This window comes from Dipodomys merriami, unplaced genomic scaffold (assembly GCF_024711535.1).
Source record: "Dipodomys merriami isolate MVZ:Mamm:240054 unplaced genomic scaffold, mDipMer1.0.p SCAF_3, whole genome shotgun sequence".
Classification (NCBI taxonomy): Eukaryota; Metazoa; Chordata; class Mammalia; order Rodentia; family Heteromyidae; genus Dipodomys; species Dipodomys merriami.
The window spans coordinates 30,947,080-30,965,148 of NW_027204492.1; the positions used below are offsets into that span (position 1 = coordinate 30,947,080).

An 18,069-nucleotide genomic window follows, 5' to 3' on the forward strand; every position below is an offset into this window, starting at 1 on the left:
GCTTTGTATGTCCCTCCCCCACAGTATAACCCCTGCTTTCACTGTATTTTATGTCGGTATAATTTGTGGAGGGGAAGGGGAAAAACATGTCATTTAAGTAAGGATACAGGTGGACCCGTTGCAACAATGAGAAGTACAAGTTGTCATGTGGAAAACGAACTTTACAAGTCTGGTGGAGGGGTGGGGGGAGTATTGGGTGGGGGGGAGTATTGGGTGCGGGGGTGGAGGCTTGGAAGTGATGGGAAGGGGAAACAAAGGAGGAGGCTACAATGCTTGATAAGAAATGTACTCATTATCTTGCCCATGTAATTGTAACCCCTCTGTACAGTTTTTTTTTTCACAATAAAAAAAAAAAGAGGGACCTTAGGGCATCTGTTGCTGGCAAGAGGCACAGGCCCCCTTGGTTCCCCAAAACCAGTTTCATGGTCCAGTTTCCATCGCTGCCTTGCTCTCTGTCATGTCAGGTTAAGGTGCTCGTGGTGGTTTACAACACCACTGGCTGGAAATTAACATGAATTCTATGTAGAACACTATATAGCTCTACTAGTTCTAGTTTGGCAGATAACATTATTGCTTGATTTTTTTTTTTTTTGGTCGGTCGTGGGGCTTGAAATCTGGGCCTGGGCACTATCCTTCAGCTCTTCAGCTCAAGGCGAGCGCTCTATCGCTTGAGTCACAGCTCCATTTCCTGTTTTCTAGTGGTTTATTGGAATGAGTTTCACAGCCTTTCTTGCCCGCGCTGGCTTTGTACTGCGATCCTCAGATCTCCTCCTGAGTAGCTAGGATTATAGGCGTGAGCCACAGGCGCCCGGCTTGCTTGATTTTAATATAAGAGTATGAGTTTCTAAATTACCAGAGGCTTAAAATGTACAGCTTGTAAATGTTGTCTACAAAAACAATGAAAACATTCTTAGCTTGTATCCATAGAATGTTAGTATCTACAGTACACTACTATTCTTGCTCTCTTCCTCCAAAAATTGTAAAATTATCATGTGCCATGACATAAGCCATTATCTACAGATATGCCAAAGTTAATACAGCTACCTGTCTCACATTCATTGCACATGTTTATGTAAAAATTTTACATATAGAATACTTAGTCTGTGTTAAATTTCTATTTTAGCTTTATAATACAGTAGACAAAAATTGATCTCACTTTTGTCATATTAATATTTGAAGATAATTAAATGTATAATAGGGGGCTGGGAAGGTGGCTAAGTGGTAGTGCTTGCCTTACATGCATGAGGCCCTGGGCTTGATTCCTCATCACCACATAAGCAGAAAAAGCCAGAAGTGGTGCTGTGGCTCTAGTGGTAGAGCACTAGCCTTGAGCTGAGGAGCTGAGGGACAGCACCCAGGCCAGAGCTCAGGCCCCACGACTGGCAAAAAAATAAGTAAAATAAAATGTATAATACGGCATGAAATTTTCAGCAAAGAAATATACTTTTGAAAATTAATAACCCTTCACTAGAGAATCAGTTATGTGAATAAAAGGACTTAATCTATTACTCAAAACTGAACATGAATATAATAAGGGAGAGTGAGGATACAAGTGGAGATAAAAGGAGAGAGTGATGGGGAGATACAAATTTTTTAAATGTTAGTATATATTTTTTATTTTAAAGATTATTATTATAAAGGGGTTACAGTTACATGAGTAAGGTAATGAGTACATATCCTATTGAGCAGTTACCTCCTCTTTTGTTTTTCCCATACCATCCCTTCCCTCCCGACCTCCCCAACTCATCCCCTACCCCCCTGCAAGTTGTAAAGTTTGTTTTCAAAATAGTGTCTTCTACATCTCATTGTTACAATGGGTCAACCTGTATCCTTTATTTCAGCAAATAACAAAATGCTGAAATAAAGATGCAATTTAAGTATACTGTAGACATATATGAAAACAGAGTAATGAAGCACATTCATATTATATTTTCAAATGGTGAGAAATGTTAAGAAAGAATAATGGGATGAATATGATCATATATGTCTATGTGTGGAACTATAACAATAAAACCCCTTTGTACAATTTTTACAATTAATAAATATTAAATTTGAATTTTTCTATTGATAAAAGTTATCTCATTCACAGGAGAGGACTACTGTCATATATACAGTAATATCAGACATCCTGGTGGTCAGAACTCTTAACATTCAACTACATGTTCTAAATATTTTAGAAGAATTGTTTAGGAGAAATCATTGTTATGTTTTATGATTTTAATTTTCAATGTTTATTTCATCACATTTTTTAAAAACAAGTTTAATTTATATTCATAACACAAATTAAATTTTATTTTCTAATCTTTAAAAAAAATAAACTGCATGTTCTTTTGCAAGCTACTGTATCATGGTATTTATATGAAACAAAAGGATTTCAATGTTTTCTATTAAGGTTTACATTCTCTGTTAATTTTAAATCCAAATTCTTACCTCAGCTTCCTTAAGTTTTGTGAAATTTGACTGTGTTCCAATATAGTATGAAATGCCTTTTGATGCACCCTCCAGAGTTGCACCTCGTATTAACAAGATAAGTAGGACAACATAAGGGAAAATGGCTGTAAAATATACCACCTAACAAATAAAAACAACCAAAAGTTAGTGTAATTCTAAAATCTTGGCACAGTTGAATGCAAGTTGAATGATTAGTCAATTGAGATTAGTAAAATAAAATACTGGAGATTTCATAAGGTTATTAATAAGTCTGATGATTCCTCTATCACAGTGAATAGAATTTCACATTTCTGTTCTCTCCACTCTCAGAGGATCTATTTGCAAAACACTGATGTATTAAGCAATATTTCTCAGGTTCATGCTGTAAACAGCAATACATCGGCAGTGATAACTTGAGATCTAGCTAAAATACTTACGTATGTCCTTGTAGAAACATTGAGGGGACAGAATGTCTTTCATCAAATTATTGCATTAAGATGAGAGAATTATTTAAAATCCTACAATAGTTAGTACAATGTCATGTCCCCCAAAGAAGGAAAATATCTGTGAGTGCATGTCCAAATTCCATGAAAGTTTTATTAAATAGTGAACAATTGTTACTTGAAGCTACTATTAAGAGCATTGATAGCACACATTCAAACATACTGCTGCGGTCCTACACCATACATAGTTCCAATTGAACAAACTGTCTTTGTAGCTGGCTTTTCATTAATGTAATTTCTTTGATCCATAGATGTCCTGTATTTGATAATATGCTCAGGGAGATTATTTAAACAAGTCATCCAATGGCCAATAAAAATTAATTGCCTGGGTAAATGGTATTTAATGGACTCTTCCAATGTTAATACCAAAAAAGAACCAAGAGTTTAAAAAAATGTGCAATTGAAACATGTTGGAAATTTCCACCTGGGTTGTGATACTCATGGTATTTTTACAATATAAGCATGTCTCATGAATTAAAGGTGCTAGATATCATAATAATAAAAAGATATTATCCTGCTATTACTGTTTACCTGCTTTCAATGAACTTTAATAGTAAAAAACACAATCATTTTCCTAAATACTGTATAACTCCTCAGAGGGAACTTTTCATATTGTTCTTTGAAATCATCATTACACTAATGAAAAGATTTGAGATATTTTACTTTTGACAATGTTGGAAGATTGAAATGAGGGCCTTGCACTTATTAGGCATGTGCTGTACCACTTAAGCCACTGTAAGTTCTGCAAAATAAAAATATCATACTGGGTGTATGGCTAAGTGGTAGAGTGCTAGCATTGAGCAGAAAGGCCAAGCAAGAAAGTGAAGCCCTGAGTTCAAGATCTAGTACTGGCACAAACCACAGACTAATACATGAACAAATAAAGAGGAAAAATATGACAGATTTTTTTAATTTAAAGAAGCCCTTTTGCTGAGAAAAGGTGAGTCCATTTGTAAAGGTTTAATTTAGGAAAATAAATACCAAGTTCTCTCTCTCTCTCTCTCTCTCTCTCTCTCTCTCTCTCTCTCTCTCTCTCTCTCTCTCTCTCTCTCTCTCTCTCTCTCTCTCTCTCTCTTATAAGAGTAGTCCCAATATTATTGCCCTATGCATAGTGAAATTCAATGTTTCACCTATGCATAGTGGAATTCAATGTTTCAAACCAAACACTAAAATACTATATAACATTCAAGATGCTTATTATTATAGTGGGACAAATTTTTTAATATAGTTAAGCTTCAATTCTGAAAAATTATACAACTCTTGCATTAGATTTTGCTTTCTTGTTAACAGTAGCAGTGATCTAATGTATTTACTTTAAATTAGAATGTCTACTTTAAAAGTTCTCATATATTTGAATGAAAACTATTATAGACAAAAATACAATGAAATTGGAAGGCCACAACATCATTATCTGAAGCACTTCCTATATTACCTTGCCAGAAGACTTAATTCCTTTAAATAGTGCTGCTCCAACTATGAGCCAAGCCAGAAGAAGACAAAGTGCTAGATACCACACAATTACTCCAGTTTCATCCATTCCACTAGACCGTTGAAGTGCCACTTTACTGAAACACAAAAGTCCTTTTATGTACACAGCATCATTTCTCTTTAAATTATTGAACTTTGGGGTTTGTTTCTTCTAAGGGAAAGTATCATGAGTAATGTATCTGATTAATACAGCAATGTCCTGGGACTCTTTCATTGATAGATTCTATTCCAGGAAGGCACAAAAATAATACCCTTAAAAAAATTAAGCTCTGAAGAGACCTGTATTCATCTATGGAATTGTCACTATCAAATCCTCTCATATTAATGTATGCTAATGTAAAAATAAAAAATAAATGTATTTATAAACTTAAAAGTCAGGCTAATCACAGCCAGTCTAAATTTCTAAAACCTATAATGAAAAAAATCTACTGGTTTCATGTATGATTTTTCCCTTAATATTTAAAAATTTTACTGTGAAGAAATTAATCATATATCCTCTGTCTTCAGTTGACTCATCATTATATTTTTTTCTCAGAATAATAAAGAAAACATGTTAAATTGTATTAGATAGTTCCTTCTTTCATACTTGTACATATTGCCAAATTCAAATCATCCCATTATTCATCTTTTTAAAAGGTTTCCTGATTTTTCCCTAACAATACACATGGATCTAGACCCTCAATTCTTGATGTTTATCATTTCAAGACTTAAGATTTTAGATTGACACTATAGAAGGTAGGATGAAGGTTCCTTAAACAATATAAATAGATCTACCATGTTCTAGCAATTTCTCTATTGGGTATATACTAAAAGGGAAGGGTTTTAGTGTATGGAAGAAACATCTGCATTCTGAAGCTTGGGAGCACCATTCACAACAGCCAAGAAATGGAAACAGCTTTGATGTCCATCATATGATTGGATAAAAAAGGTGGTACATATATACAATAGAATTCTATTCTGCCATATTCAATAATGAAATCATCTTCTTTGTACATCAATCTGGAAGTCACTGCATTACATGAAATGAGCCAGACAGAGAAGACAAGTACTTCATGATCTCACTCATTTATGGAATGTATAATGTTGATCTCATAGAAGATGAAAAAAGAACACTGCCACTAGAGGCCAATAGGTACTATGTTCACTAAGCTACAATTAGACAGGAACAAGACAATGTAGTATGCTGTGGCACAGCATGGTAACTATAACAATGCACCTCACATTCAAAAAGCTAAACAAAGAGATTTTGAGATTTTACCATAAAGAAATGGTGTTAGAGATGTTATTGAATATTTATTTAATCATCACACAGCATATTTATGTAGCAAAACATCACACAGTCTACCATTAATATGTATCTTTTAGGTTTAAATGTATCAGTTAAACATAAGGTTTAGGGTCTTAACATGAGGCTGAAGAGCTCATTAAACAATAGAGTCATGTATATTAACTAAGGGTAATTGATAGGTATAAAAGCAGTAAAAAGAGATGGTTCAAAGGGGAAGGAGTAGACAAATAAAGAGGAGAAAGGAGAAAAAAACAGTCAAAACCCAAGGTATATATTAAAAAATTTAAAAGAATGAGGGAAAGACTGGGTAGGTAAGGGATGGGAGTGAATTTTGAAAGGAGTGACATTGATCAAGATATATTGTATTCATAAACTTCTTTGACAAATTTGTACAACTACTTAAAGATAAAATGTTAAATTAAAAATAAACAAAAATAAGATTAATAAAAGTAAACATAACCCTAAGTATCTATTGTTACAGTGACAATTGTAAGTAAAATGGATAATGAAAAATTGCAACTTTAGAAGGAAAGTTGGGCCAGCTACCAGTGTTTCACAATGTAATCCTCATTACTCAAGAGTTTGAGAATGGAAGGATCATAGTTTGAGACCAGCTTAGGCAGAAAAGTTTATGAGACTATATAGAAAATAGCAAAAATCAAGGTTGGAAGCATGGCTCATGTGGTAGAGCATTTGCCTACCAAGAAAGAGGTCCTGAGTTCAAAACTTAGTAAAACAAAAAAAATGACTAGCAGTATTATCCACCAATTCATCATCAAAATTTCTTTATTATAGCCAAAAAAATTGGATATTTTTCCAAGTAATCTGTTAATTTTCTAGCTAGTAAGTACTAAATCATTACTTATAATACTGTACACGTTGAATAACTGATAAAATACATATTACTAATTATAAGCTGAAGTCTCAAGAAATAACTACTTTATGTAGGATAAGTAAATCTCTGAGTCAAATGAAGTCTAATCTGCTATGATTTCCTTTTTTTCTACTTATGACTTCTAGAAAAAGAACTGGTAAGGATTTTGTTTTTGTTTATAAAACCTTTCCATAACCTTTGTAATAAATCATCTAGTGTACTTACTCCCAATACTGTTCACTGGGAAGCTGTCCTGGCTGATAAATTTCACTGCCATTAATGCAAGTAAAGTTGTTGGCATCTACCCAGCTTATATTCACTTGGATGAACTCTCCTCCTGTACTCACATTACAGTGAGTTACTAAAAAGGATAAAAAAAAAAGTTCAGACATAGACATATTCTTAATTCTAAAAGAGTACTTTCCTATTGAAAAAGTTTTAATGATAAAATATATAAATTACTCTGTAAATTGTTATATGGTGATGGTAGAATTAAAAAAATTACAAAGCCAAGTGCTGGTGGCTTGTGCCTATAATCTTATCTACTCAGAGCTGAGGATTGCAGTTCGAAGCCAGCCCTGGCAGAAAAGTCCCCAGGAGACACTTATCTCCAATTAACCACTCAAAAATCAGAAGTGGCACTGTGGCTCAAGTGATAGAACACTAGCCTTGAGCACAAATAGGCTCAGGGACAGTGCCTAGGCCCTGAGTTCAAGCCCCACAACTGACAAAAATTAAAGAATAAACCATGTATAATCAACATGTGATTCTTCTCTAATACTATGTTGCAAAGAAGTATAATATCACCAGCCCTTTTAAACCATTTTAGTGTTTATGATAATTAACAACAATATTGTTTAAGTTGATATTTAGTACTTTAAGGAATTTTTAGGTGAACTTACTTATTTAACCTACATAGATAAACATGTCTTCCAATTAAAGATTAGCAACATATTGACAAAGACAATCCCTAGTGTTATCCAAAACCTACAGTACTACTATAGTGCAAAGCACTTTTCTCTTTATCACAGTCTCATTTCTATTCTGCTCAGTACATAGGCCTGCAAGAAATACTCCTAGGCATGATTTAGCATTCCTGGAAACATGTTACATTAATCATATTTTCAGGTGATTTGTGCTATATTCTGTTTTACCCAGTGACCCATGGAGCACATAAAATTTTACCTGAATTACTTAGAAAATATTTTAATCCTTTAAGTCTATTTTAGAAGATTTTTTAAAAGAAAAAGTTGATTATATCTTAAAAATTAAATCAATGAAATTTACCTATTGGGGATCTGCTACAGTTTCGGTCTGACCAAGAAGAACAATATTTCCATGGTAGTTCACTTTGAAAAGAAGCAAACATGTAGTAAAGACTATAGGCAATTATGACATTGTAATATATTGTCACAAAGATGGATATCAGGACCATTGTGATTCCCACACCTGGAAAAGAGAACAATTAAACTCATGAGACATTTGTCTTGTTAAATCACAAAAAGGCTTTCATCTCAACTTCTACAAAATCTATTTTAAATAAAAAGATTATTTCATATAACTCTGTCATCCTTTGAGAAGGGTTAGAGATGAAAAGGTGATACACTCAGAGTACCTTTTTTACAAGATTTAAAACTATTTTGATAATTAGCTTTTTTGGGCCATTCCTGGGGCTTGAACTCAGAGCCTGGACACTGTCCCTAAGCTTTTGTTCTCTGAGCTAGCATTCCACCGATTGTGCCACAGCTTCACGTCCACCTTTTTGCTCTTTAATTGGAAAGAATAGTCTCAGACTTTCTGGCCCAGGCTGGCTTTGAATCGTGATCCTCAGATCTCAGCCCCCAGAGTAGCTAAGATTATAGGCATGAGCTACCAACACTTGGATGATTGGGGTTTTGAGACAATTTTCTAGTTGTTTAGAAAATGTATTAAGTCAAACTCATAAAATTTACATAAACCCTGTGTTTATTACTTTTAATTTTTAAAATCCTTCTCACAATAGGCATATTTAACACTAAAAAATTTCAAAACTCAGGTTCTATTGACTCACTACAACTTATCTGTAAAGCAGCATTTGCCACACAAAAAAAGGAGGTCTCTGCATTAATGTCTTGAAAGGACCTAGTACTGAATTTTTAGAAGTATGTGTAAAGGAAATTCAGTGATTCAGTAACAATCTAAATTCAAATCTTGAAATTTTCTTCACCTCAAGTTTCAAAATGTATTTTAGCATACTGGATATAACTCCAATAATTGAGACTAGTTTTGAAATCAGCCCTTCAATCTTCCAACACAGTATTCTATTTACCTCACTAGGGATTTTTTTTTGTTAGTCGTGGGGTTTGAACTCTGGGCCTGGGCACTGTCTCTCAGATCTTCAGCTCAAGGCAAGCACTCTACCACTTGAGCCACAGCACCACTTCTGGTTTTCTGGTGGTTAATTGGAGATAAGATTCTCATGGACTTTCCTGCCTCGGCTGGCTTTGAACTGTGATCCTCAGATCTCAGCCTCCTGAGTAGTTAGAATTACAGGCATGAGCCACCAGCAACCAGCAGGATTTATTTTTGAAATTGCATTGAGCCTTTTACAAATAGTTTCCAGCAGCTAATACATACCAAAATGATATTTAATCTTCAGGAAGAAAGTCAGTTTGATGCTTAATAACAATCAAAGCATTTTTCCACTTTATTAGTGTTCTATTTTATTAGAAGCATACAAGAAATAGTACTGACTTGCTCTTCAACTTTTTTGAATGAGGCTTTGTAAAAGACATGCAAAGGCAGGAAGACAAGGACCTCATAAGAAGTATTAAGAAAAAGTCGTGAAGATAATACACAACAGGATTAAATAACAAAAGAATTCAAATAGTGAAAAAAATTAAATGCCATTCTAGTCACCTTCCTAATCATTCTCATGTCTGCATCAAGGTTAAACAAAAATAAAAATAAATATTTAATTTTCAAGGTTTATTGTAGAAAAATACACAGAAAACATGGTTTCTTTTCACAAAGTGAAGGGGGCACAATTAGACCAATAGTTATGATGATGAAAAGTCTTGAATACCAACCTTGGAATAATGGCAGAATCCTCCAAACTGAAACAGGACCTAAGCTAGCAAATTGCCCCAGTGAACACTCTAGGAAGAACAAAGGCAAACCAGCCAATGCTAGCATAATTGTATAAGGTATTAAGAAAGCACCTAGAAAAGACAAAAAAAGAACAGAAGTATCACTGCAGTTCAAAGACTTGATATTACTTTCACAACCAGTACAACATTTTTAAAGCCTCCTGTTACAGTGGAATCAATATACTAGATTTGGAATTCAAATTCACTACTTTCTATGAGAAAGGTGATTGATTCACTAAATATTGGGTTTCTCATCCAAGAAAATAGAATGTTACTATTAGTTAACAAAGTTGTTGCAATTATTAAAATGGATGGCCTATCAAAAGTAAGGCAGAGATGATATGTTCACAATCTGTGGAGCTAGATGGACTTGGATTAAATTGTTGGCTTTATAATTTACCACTTATGTCTACTAGGACAATATCCCTAACCTATAGACCTTTGTGTTCCTCATAAAAGAGGAGAACAAGGGCTGGGAATATGACTTAGTGGTACAGTGTTTGTCTAGCATGCATGAAGCCCTGGGTTTGATTCCTCAGTACCACATAAACAGAAAAGTCCAGAAGTAGTGTTGTTGCCCAAGTGGTTGAGTGCTAACCTTGAGCAAAAGAATTTCAGGGACAGTGCCCAGGCCCTGAGTTCAAGCCCCAGGATTGGCAAACAAAAGAAAAGAAAACAACACTAATTCATCAGTTTTTAGTAAGGGATTAAATACTAGGCCTATGTGAAAACACTTGACATGACAGGTGTATGTTCAATAATAGTTTCCCTCACCTCTTTTGTCCTTTAAAAATAAATGTCCTACTATAGCTAAGATATGGAACCAACCCAGATGCCCCTCAGTAGATGAATGGATCAAGAAAATGTGGTATATATATATATATACAATGGAATTCTATGCCTCCATCAGAAAGAATGACATTGCACCATTTGTTAGGAAATGGAAAGACTTGGAAAAAATTATATTAAGTGAAGTAAGCCAGGCCCAAAGAAACATAGGTCCCATGGTTTCCCTTAGTTACAATATCTAGTATATGTCTGAGTCAAGCAGAAAAGGTCAGATAAGGTGATGTTAGGGAAATGAACCCTAAGATATGTATTCAAATGTTTTTTTTTCTTTCATGCGATTGTTTCTAACACATTTATAAGATTATTTCTTTGTTGCTTTGTATGTCCCTCCTCCACAGTATAACCCCTGCTTTCACTGTATTTGATGTCGGTATAATTTGTGGAGAGGAAGGGGAAAAAAAAATCATTTAAATAGGGATACAGGTGGACCCATTGCAACAATGAGATGTACAAGTCGTTATGTCGAAAACAAACTTTACAATTTTGGTGGGGGGGAGGGGGAGCAGGGAGGATTGGGGGGCAGGGGGAGGATGGGAAGGGATGGGAAGGGATGGGAAGGGGAAACAAAGGAGGAGGCTACAATGCTTGATAAGAAATGTACTCATTATCTTGCCCATGTAATTGTAACCCCTCTGTACAGTATTTTCACAATAAAAATAAATAAATAAATAAAATAAACAATAAATGTCTTATTTATAAGACTTAGGGTAAAAATGCTAAATGTAGTTCACAGTGAAAATTACTGCAATTAAGTTTATTGCTCTCCAAATAGTCACAAGACTTTTTCAATGATAATAGGAAATGTATTGATTTAGTAGAAGAATTTCAACTTTTAAGATACTAATAGTTAACTTTCAATAATATATGAACTATTTTACCAGTGTTAGCTTATCCAGACCTACTCCTCTTTTTAAAGAAACTTTTATTATTTTATTTTTGTTTTATCCACTTTTGGGCATAATATGACCAATTAAAATCATTACCAAATTAAAATGTGAAGCAAAGATGGAACATTAAATTTATTGATCAAGCATTCTGGAAGTCTTGGTAAAGTGTGACAAAAGTAATATGGGTTCAGTGGATGCAAATAAGAAATTTCTTCTACTCATATTAAAGATTCACTCAAGTACTTTTCATCCTATGATATTATAACATCATACCTCAGAATTACATGTTTTACAACCTTAAAATAGATTATTTTCAAAATGAGACAATTATTTGTTCAAACTTATATTTAACTGGCTTTAATACTAGCCACAGAAGTCACCAGACCATAGGGAAAAATATGTTTGCATAGATGTTGCAATGTGGATACCATTACTACTATGACTAATTGAAGTCCAAACAGTACCAATGATAAATATGAAGAAAAAACAAACACAAAATAGGTTTACCTACTACAATGAACAAAGATATTGCCAGTCCATCACAGACAGACATTTTGGAAAAAAGGAAAAGATTCTTTCAGAGTTATATATGGCTTTTTACCCATTTTTTCATTATTAGTAGTAGGAATAATTAAGCAATTGTTTAGTATAGTGGCTACAAGATGTTCATATTGCTAATAGATAGCTTACATTAGGGTAACACTTCTATTTCATAAATTATTTAAAAACTCTGAAGATAAAACTATTTCCAGATTTAAACAGTTTATGTTAGCTTTGTTTTCCCATCCTGACAAAAAATTAAGCTATTAAGTTTAGATCTTTTAAAAATATATTTTAATAGATCACTTTTAACATTTGAGAAACTTGAATGTCATATGCATATTGAATTCTTAGTTAAAAAGAAACAGTTGAGCGAACCTAGATAATTACTCGAAATTATTTTTAAAAGTTGAGAGCTAAGCTTTAAATGCAGGTAGCTGATATCTGTAATCCTAGCTATACAGAAAGTTGAGATCTAAAGATCACAGTTTGAAGCCAACCTGGGCAGGTAAGTCCATGAGACTCTTATCTCCAATTAACCCATAGAAAACTGGAAGTGTTAGAGTGCCAGCCTTGAGCAAAAAAGTTCAGGAATGGTGCCCAGGTACTGAGTACAAGCCCCAAGACCAGCACAAAAACAAATAGAAATGTTAGAGCCCAAACAGTATATTAATTTTAGAGGAAATGGCAAAAAACAATAGTCTATAATAATATTATTTTCTTTAGACTGTATCTAAAAATTCTCTACTAAATCTAGTATGGTATAGTTCCTAGAAACTTACAGAAAATACTAGGGCATAGGTTATAATGTAAAATCACAGGGAATATCTTATACTCAACATAGCAAGGTCAAAAGGGTCCTTTTGACCCTAAATACTTGTCTTTACCACACTGAACTTATGGATGTTACAAAACATCATAATACCTGATTCATTTCCCAGCTAATAATATATCAAATCCACTATGGAGTGACCTAAGCCCTAGATAGGGAACACTTAAAGTGCTAAATGAACAGAACTCCTTTCTTAAATCTCTGAAAGCCAATGTAAATGTTTCTAATGAACTTAATTAACAAGACATAAGATTTAAATATTACCACACAAAATACTATTGTACTAAGAAAAAAATAATTATGATGGCACAGTTACACTGGTAGTCAGTTATGAAATGAAAAGACATGTCAGTTCTCTGATTCTAATAGAAACTGTAATTACTAGTAAATAAAATATACCCAAAGTGAAAAGTTGTTTCCACATTACTAAACAATTGTGCAATTCATTTTCTTTCCCTGTGTATGTCACCTCAGTTATTTTTTACTCCTGGTTCTAATTGAGCTTGCCTTAACGATCTACAATGTATAAACAGTATTATTTTGCAAGAATGAAAACACCTAGTCTTATGGTTGCTGATTTTAGAAGGCTCTTCTACATGGTCAGTCCAATTTGGAATACACATAACTGAATAATGCATCTTTCAAGTATTAAACTTTTAATTGCTTTTTAATCATTTCTTTTCACATTTAATACCAAATATAATGTCTTATTCTTCTTAAGCAAACAATTTATTTGCATATATAAGTAGAATTGTATTTCCCTGATTTTTTCTTAGATTTAGTTACAGATCAAAGCACAATTTGAGTCTTGATTATGACAGGAACACACAAAAAAATTTAAGGTGCTCATCTCAGAAGTGCTAAAACTTTTATCAAGTCTAGAATCCAGATTCCTAACTTCAACTAGTATACTTATTTCTCATCCCCCCAATTACCCTAAATATTGTGTACCTTTCTTTAGCTTTTAAAATATCCTCAGATCATGTAGCACCCCATTTACAAACAAAGCAGGAGAAAGTTAGGAAGAATACCTCCGCCATTTGTATAGGTGAGATATGGGAATCGCCACACATTTCCCAATCCCACTGCATATCCAATCATAGAGAGGAGATAATCTGATTTTTTGGACCAGTTTCCACGATCCTGATTCTCATCACCTTCATCAACATGGAAATTCTCAGATGACGCTGTTACTTTCTGAGGAAGGAAAGAAAATATGTATCAATAACTTGTTTTATTCTTACAAATTTCAGAGAAGCATAATTTCACCCATTTATACTTACAAGAAAGAGAAAGGTAGAAAGAGCAGACAGTCCCTGGATCCCAAAGGAGTTCTTACCAAAGTTGGGAGATCTCTGCAAATAGCTGCCTTCTCTTAACATTTTCTTCTTGAAACAATAAAAAGAAAACGTGCAGGTAGAAAATTTCACTAGACCATCCTAGGTTTGTTGAAAAGTTAAACACTATGCCAGCAGGAAAAGCAAACAAAAGTGGACAAATCAACTCTTAAAGATGAGTTAAGAAAAGTCAACACTCTAGATATTATAGTTGTCGATCTTTGGGAAGAAGAATCAAATTTAGTTTCTACTTAAATATGAAGGAATTTACGTACTCCTGTTCTTGTGTGCTGATAGTTTCAGATGTTTAGGGTTAAGTCAAATGTAGTTTCTCTCCAAGGCTTATCCCATAGAAACAGTGCTTTTCTAAAAGCCACATAAATAATGTGCTAGTATAAATTTTTCCTGTCCCACCACTTGGAGCAGCAATCTCTCCCATTGAAGGTAGGAGGAGAGAGGGAAGAGGGTTTCTCTCCCATCCTCTCAGCTGCTTTGCCGTAGGGAAGGCTCCCTGGGTCAGTTAAGGACATTATGCTTCTGCGTTTTCCTCCAGCACAGGGTACAATGGACAGTACAGAGAACAGGCGGAGTCCGTAGGTGCTACCAAGATACAGGCTGAAATGTTCCCAAGTTAAGATATAGTTCCTAACTAGGATATTTTCCCCTCCCTCAGGGGAGGGGTAGAAAGACTATTTTACCCCTCTATTCTGTGAGGAGATTACAGGCACACTTGAAGATAATTACACAGAAATGTGGAGAATAAAGGGCAGTAACAGAAAGTAAAAAATTGAAACTTGTCCTTTCTCTTAAATATTCCCATCCCGGGCCCTCCACACATCCAGCAGCTCCCAGACCCCTACCTCCTTCCCCTTGCACTTCAAGAAGCTGGGGCACTTCAATTTGTCCATGGTTTGCTCAATCCCTTGGCTGACTCCGCCTGGCCTCTTCTCACAGTCTGGCTGAGCTTGACTGGTGACAGACGCACCCTTCCCCGTTTCCACCTGCCAGAGTGAGCCACCTTGCCCAGGGGTGGGACCATTTATGAAGGGAAGCTCTCTCCTCCCACTCCCCCGGTGCCTAGTCGGACTCAATTACCGGAAAGGACCAAAGTGAGCCTCAGGTTTTTCCCCAGATAATCCTGCATGTAGCAATTCCTGGTCCCAGCCCCAAGAAAGGGCTGGGCTAGGAGCAAGTGAGCCGAGCAACCGGAGCCTAGATGACTGACAGCCTTTGACTCAGAGCGGTTCAGGTGCCTTAGCAATCTTGCCTTCTTTCCTGGATTCCCCCTGGCTTCCCATTAACCTTGCTTCTCAATTTGGTCTCTGTCCTGGGGCCAAGTGCTGATCTTTTGTGGTGTTAAAGACGGGAGGGGCACAGTCTGTGAGATTCATTCTGTTTACTAAGACTTCCCTTAATAGACCAGACCGACTTGGGCCCTTGGGTTTCTCAAAGTTTGCCCCCTCATTAGAAAGCTCTTCATCCCCTGAGGCATATGCTGCTCCCTGAGTGAAAACCCCTGATCCACATACCTAGAAATGTAGCAAGCTAAGATAAGATTACCCAGCTGGCTCTACCTGAAAAGAGCAACTTTGAGTCTGTGTCTCAAGCTCCTTTCTCAGCCTTCCGAACAGTTTTGCCTTTTACAAGGATTGCTTTGTGTAGTATTTCAAAGCAGCCAAATACAAACAAATTATTGAGCAGGTTTATGGGAAATTCTAACCCTAACAAAGGACTCCACACTGCAAGAAGGGTGAGGCCTAGAAAGTAAACTGAAAGGACACATCTCAGCTTGACCAGGGATGAAATACTCATTATAATACTGTTTACCTACTTAACACCTTTTCATCAAGAATTTAAAGAGTTTACATTCAATTTATCTGGTAGGGGATGCTGCAAGCTCAACAACATGCAACACAAATCCAAGAAACCAGAAGAACCAAGCAGAGAGCCAAATTACCCATGCTATGTGTAGTTCCTTTGTTCCCTACTGACTGACAAGAATTTCCCATCTGCAATCAAATTATGCTCTCAGGAATCCAGGCAGGTAGAGCTACAAAAATCCACAAGAAAAGTAAGGAGGTTATAAGGAAAAAGCACTGATAAATTCATGTAACTTGATGTAGTGAATGATATAAGCTGTGTGTGTGTGTGTGTGTGTGTGTGTGTGTGTGTGTGTGTGTGTAAGAGAGAAAGAGAGAGAGAGAAGGAAGAAGGGAGGGAGAGGGAGGGAGAGAGAGAGCAAGGGAGAGAGAGCGCTAAGATGAAATAGTTCTTAGCCTATCTTTGTCACAGAAGAGTGTAGCATGTAGGGTTTGTAAGCCTATTTGTAAAAGGATACGCTGAAAAGCACATGTAATTATTTCCAAGTTATCAGAGTCCCATAGGAAATAAAAGGACCCACTATGGACTGCTGCAAACAGTTGGTAACTGAGGGAATAGAAAGAGAATAGGAATCAGACATGTAGATTATGGAGATCACAATGAAGGGGCAAGTGATATGTGCAAGGAAAAACTAGTTATTTTCCTTGAGTGGTACATTTGGAATTACCTGAGGCACAAAATTTCAGATAAAAACTATTTTAGGGAATATACATTTTTGTTTGAAGCTGTTTCCGCACCCTGCACAGCTTTCAATGAAAATATAGATGCCTATGTGTTACTATCATTTCTTTCCATTTTTTTTGTGTGGAACTCTTAAGCTTGTGTGTACTGTCCTACACAGACTGTTTCTTACTCCTATGACTTTACTCATACAATTTCTATTTCTGGAAATTCCCATCTTCCTCTTTATTTGGTTAGCTACTTACTCATCCTTTAAGTTTCTGTGAAGGTGTCATCTTCTCTGGTCCTTTCACAGTGGTTCCTCCTGTACTACCACAGATAGACTAAGATGCTTCTCTTCTGTATTCCTATGTAACCTACATTCTTTTCACATTTCATGAAATTACTTTCCTCTATGGCTCTAGATTATGAGTTCTTAGGAGGCAAGAGAGATTGCCTTGATCTTTGTATTACAAGCATCTAGCACAGAACCTGATGCAAAGCAAACATTCAGTAAATGTGTATGGTAATGTTTCATTTGGACAGACCATTTAATGACTGCTGTCGAAAAAAAATAAAAAGAAATGATGACTGATCAAGAATTTACCTCCAAGATCTCTTCTTGGAAATCTGCTTATTAACTAATGAAGAAAGCATGTTGTGCATTTTAACCTATTTAGATGAGTAGGTGTGAGGGATCATAAGAATCTGCTGATACTTGGAGTAACAAGAAATAAGGTTGGGGAAAGAAAATGAAGCCACTCACGTACAGTCCAAGACTAAACTATGGTTTGAAGGCAATTAAAAAAAAGAGGGCTAACAAGGAAAGGACATATTAAAATAAGAATACAGGGTCTAAGTAACAATGTCTTGTCCTCACCACCATCCTGAAGCCTTGATGAGTGGTGTAGGGCTTTTCAGCTCATTCTGAAAAGATTAGAATTCTTTGAATTGCAGATGAATTACATTGTTTTGTCCCCAGGAGAACTCTGCTCCTGAGAATATGAAGAGGTGTCAGGCAGTTTAGCCCCAGGGAAGTTTTGACCCAGGGAATGCTGGCCCCAGATTGTTCCCCTAGATGGTTTGCTTTGCTCATGTATAATACTTTTGTTAGGTTTGCTCCCCAGCCCATCCGTTGTCTTTTGCGTTTATAAGCTACACTCTGGGCTACAAGTCTTTGGGACTGGGGTTGACCTGATCAGTCTCCCATATAACAATATGACAAGTTCTGCTTTAGTTGTGCAAAACTTCAAAATTAATATTAGTGATTCCTATTCACTGAGTTGTGCAATGCTGGACTTTCAACTCTGGACCTTTTCTTCCTTGATACACACACACCACAGCCATGAATCAGATTAGCTTTTTCTTAAAA

The 18,069-nt window shown here is 35.5% G+C and overlaps 1 protein-coding gene across 2 annotated transcripts in view; it reads right to left on the reverse strand.

Annotated features, from left to right (window-relative positions):
* Positions 1-15,312, reverse strand: part of Slc6a14 (solute carrier family 6 member 14) — a 32,512-nt gene extending 17,200 nt beyond the window's left edge. Inside the window, exons 1-7 of one of the 2 annotated variants that reach the window (XM_070039860.1) lie at positions 15,017-15,312; positions 13,851-14,016; positions 9,652-9,783; positions 7,871-8,032; positions 6,809-6,944; positions 4,366-4,498; positions 2,431-2,571 (exon numbers count right to left, since the gene is read on the reverse strand). In XM_070039860.1, the coding sequence (XP_069895961.1) occupies positions 2,431-2,571; positions 4,366-4,498; positions 6,809-6,944; positions 7,871-8,032; positions 9,652-9,783; positions 13,851-14,016; positions 15,017-15,064 (918 nt within the window). In that variant the 5' untranslated portion in view covers positions 15,065-15,312. Of the gene's footprint in view, positions 1-2,430; positions 2,572-4,365; positions 4,499-6,808; positions 6,945-7,870; positions 8,033-9,651; positions 9,784-13,850; positions 14,017-14,102; positions 14,247-15,016 lie in introns of those variants that run through there. The other variant, XM_070039859.1, reaches the window with a different exon arrangement.
* Positions 15,313-18,069: the final 2,757 nt, after the last annotated feature.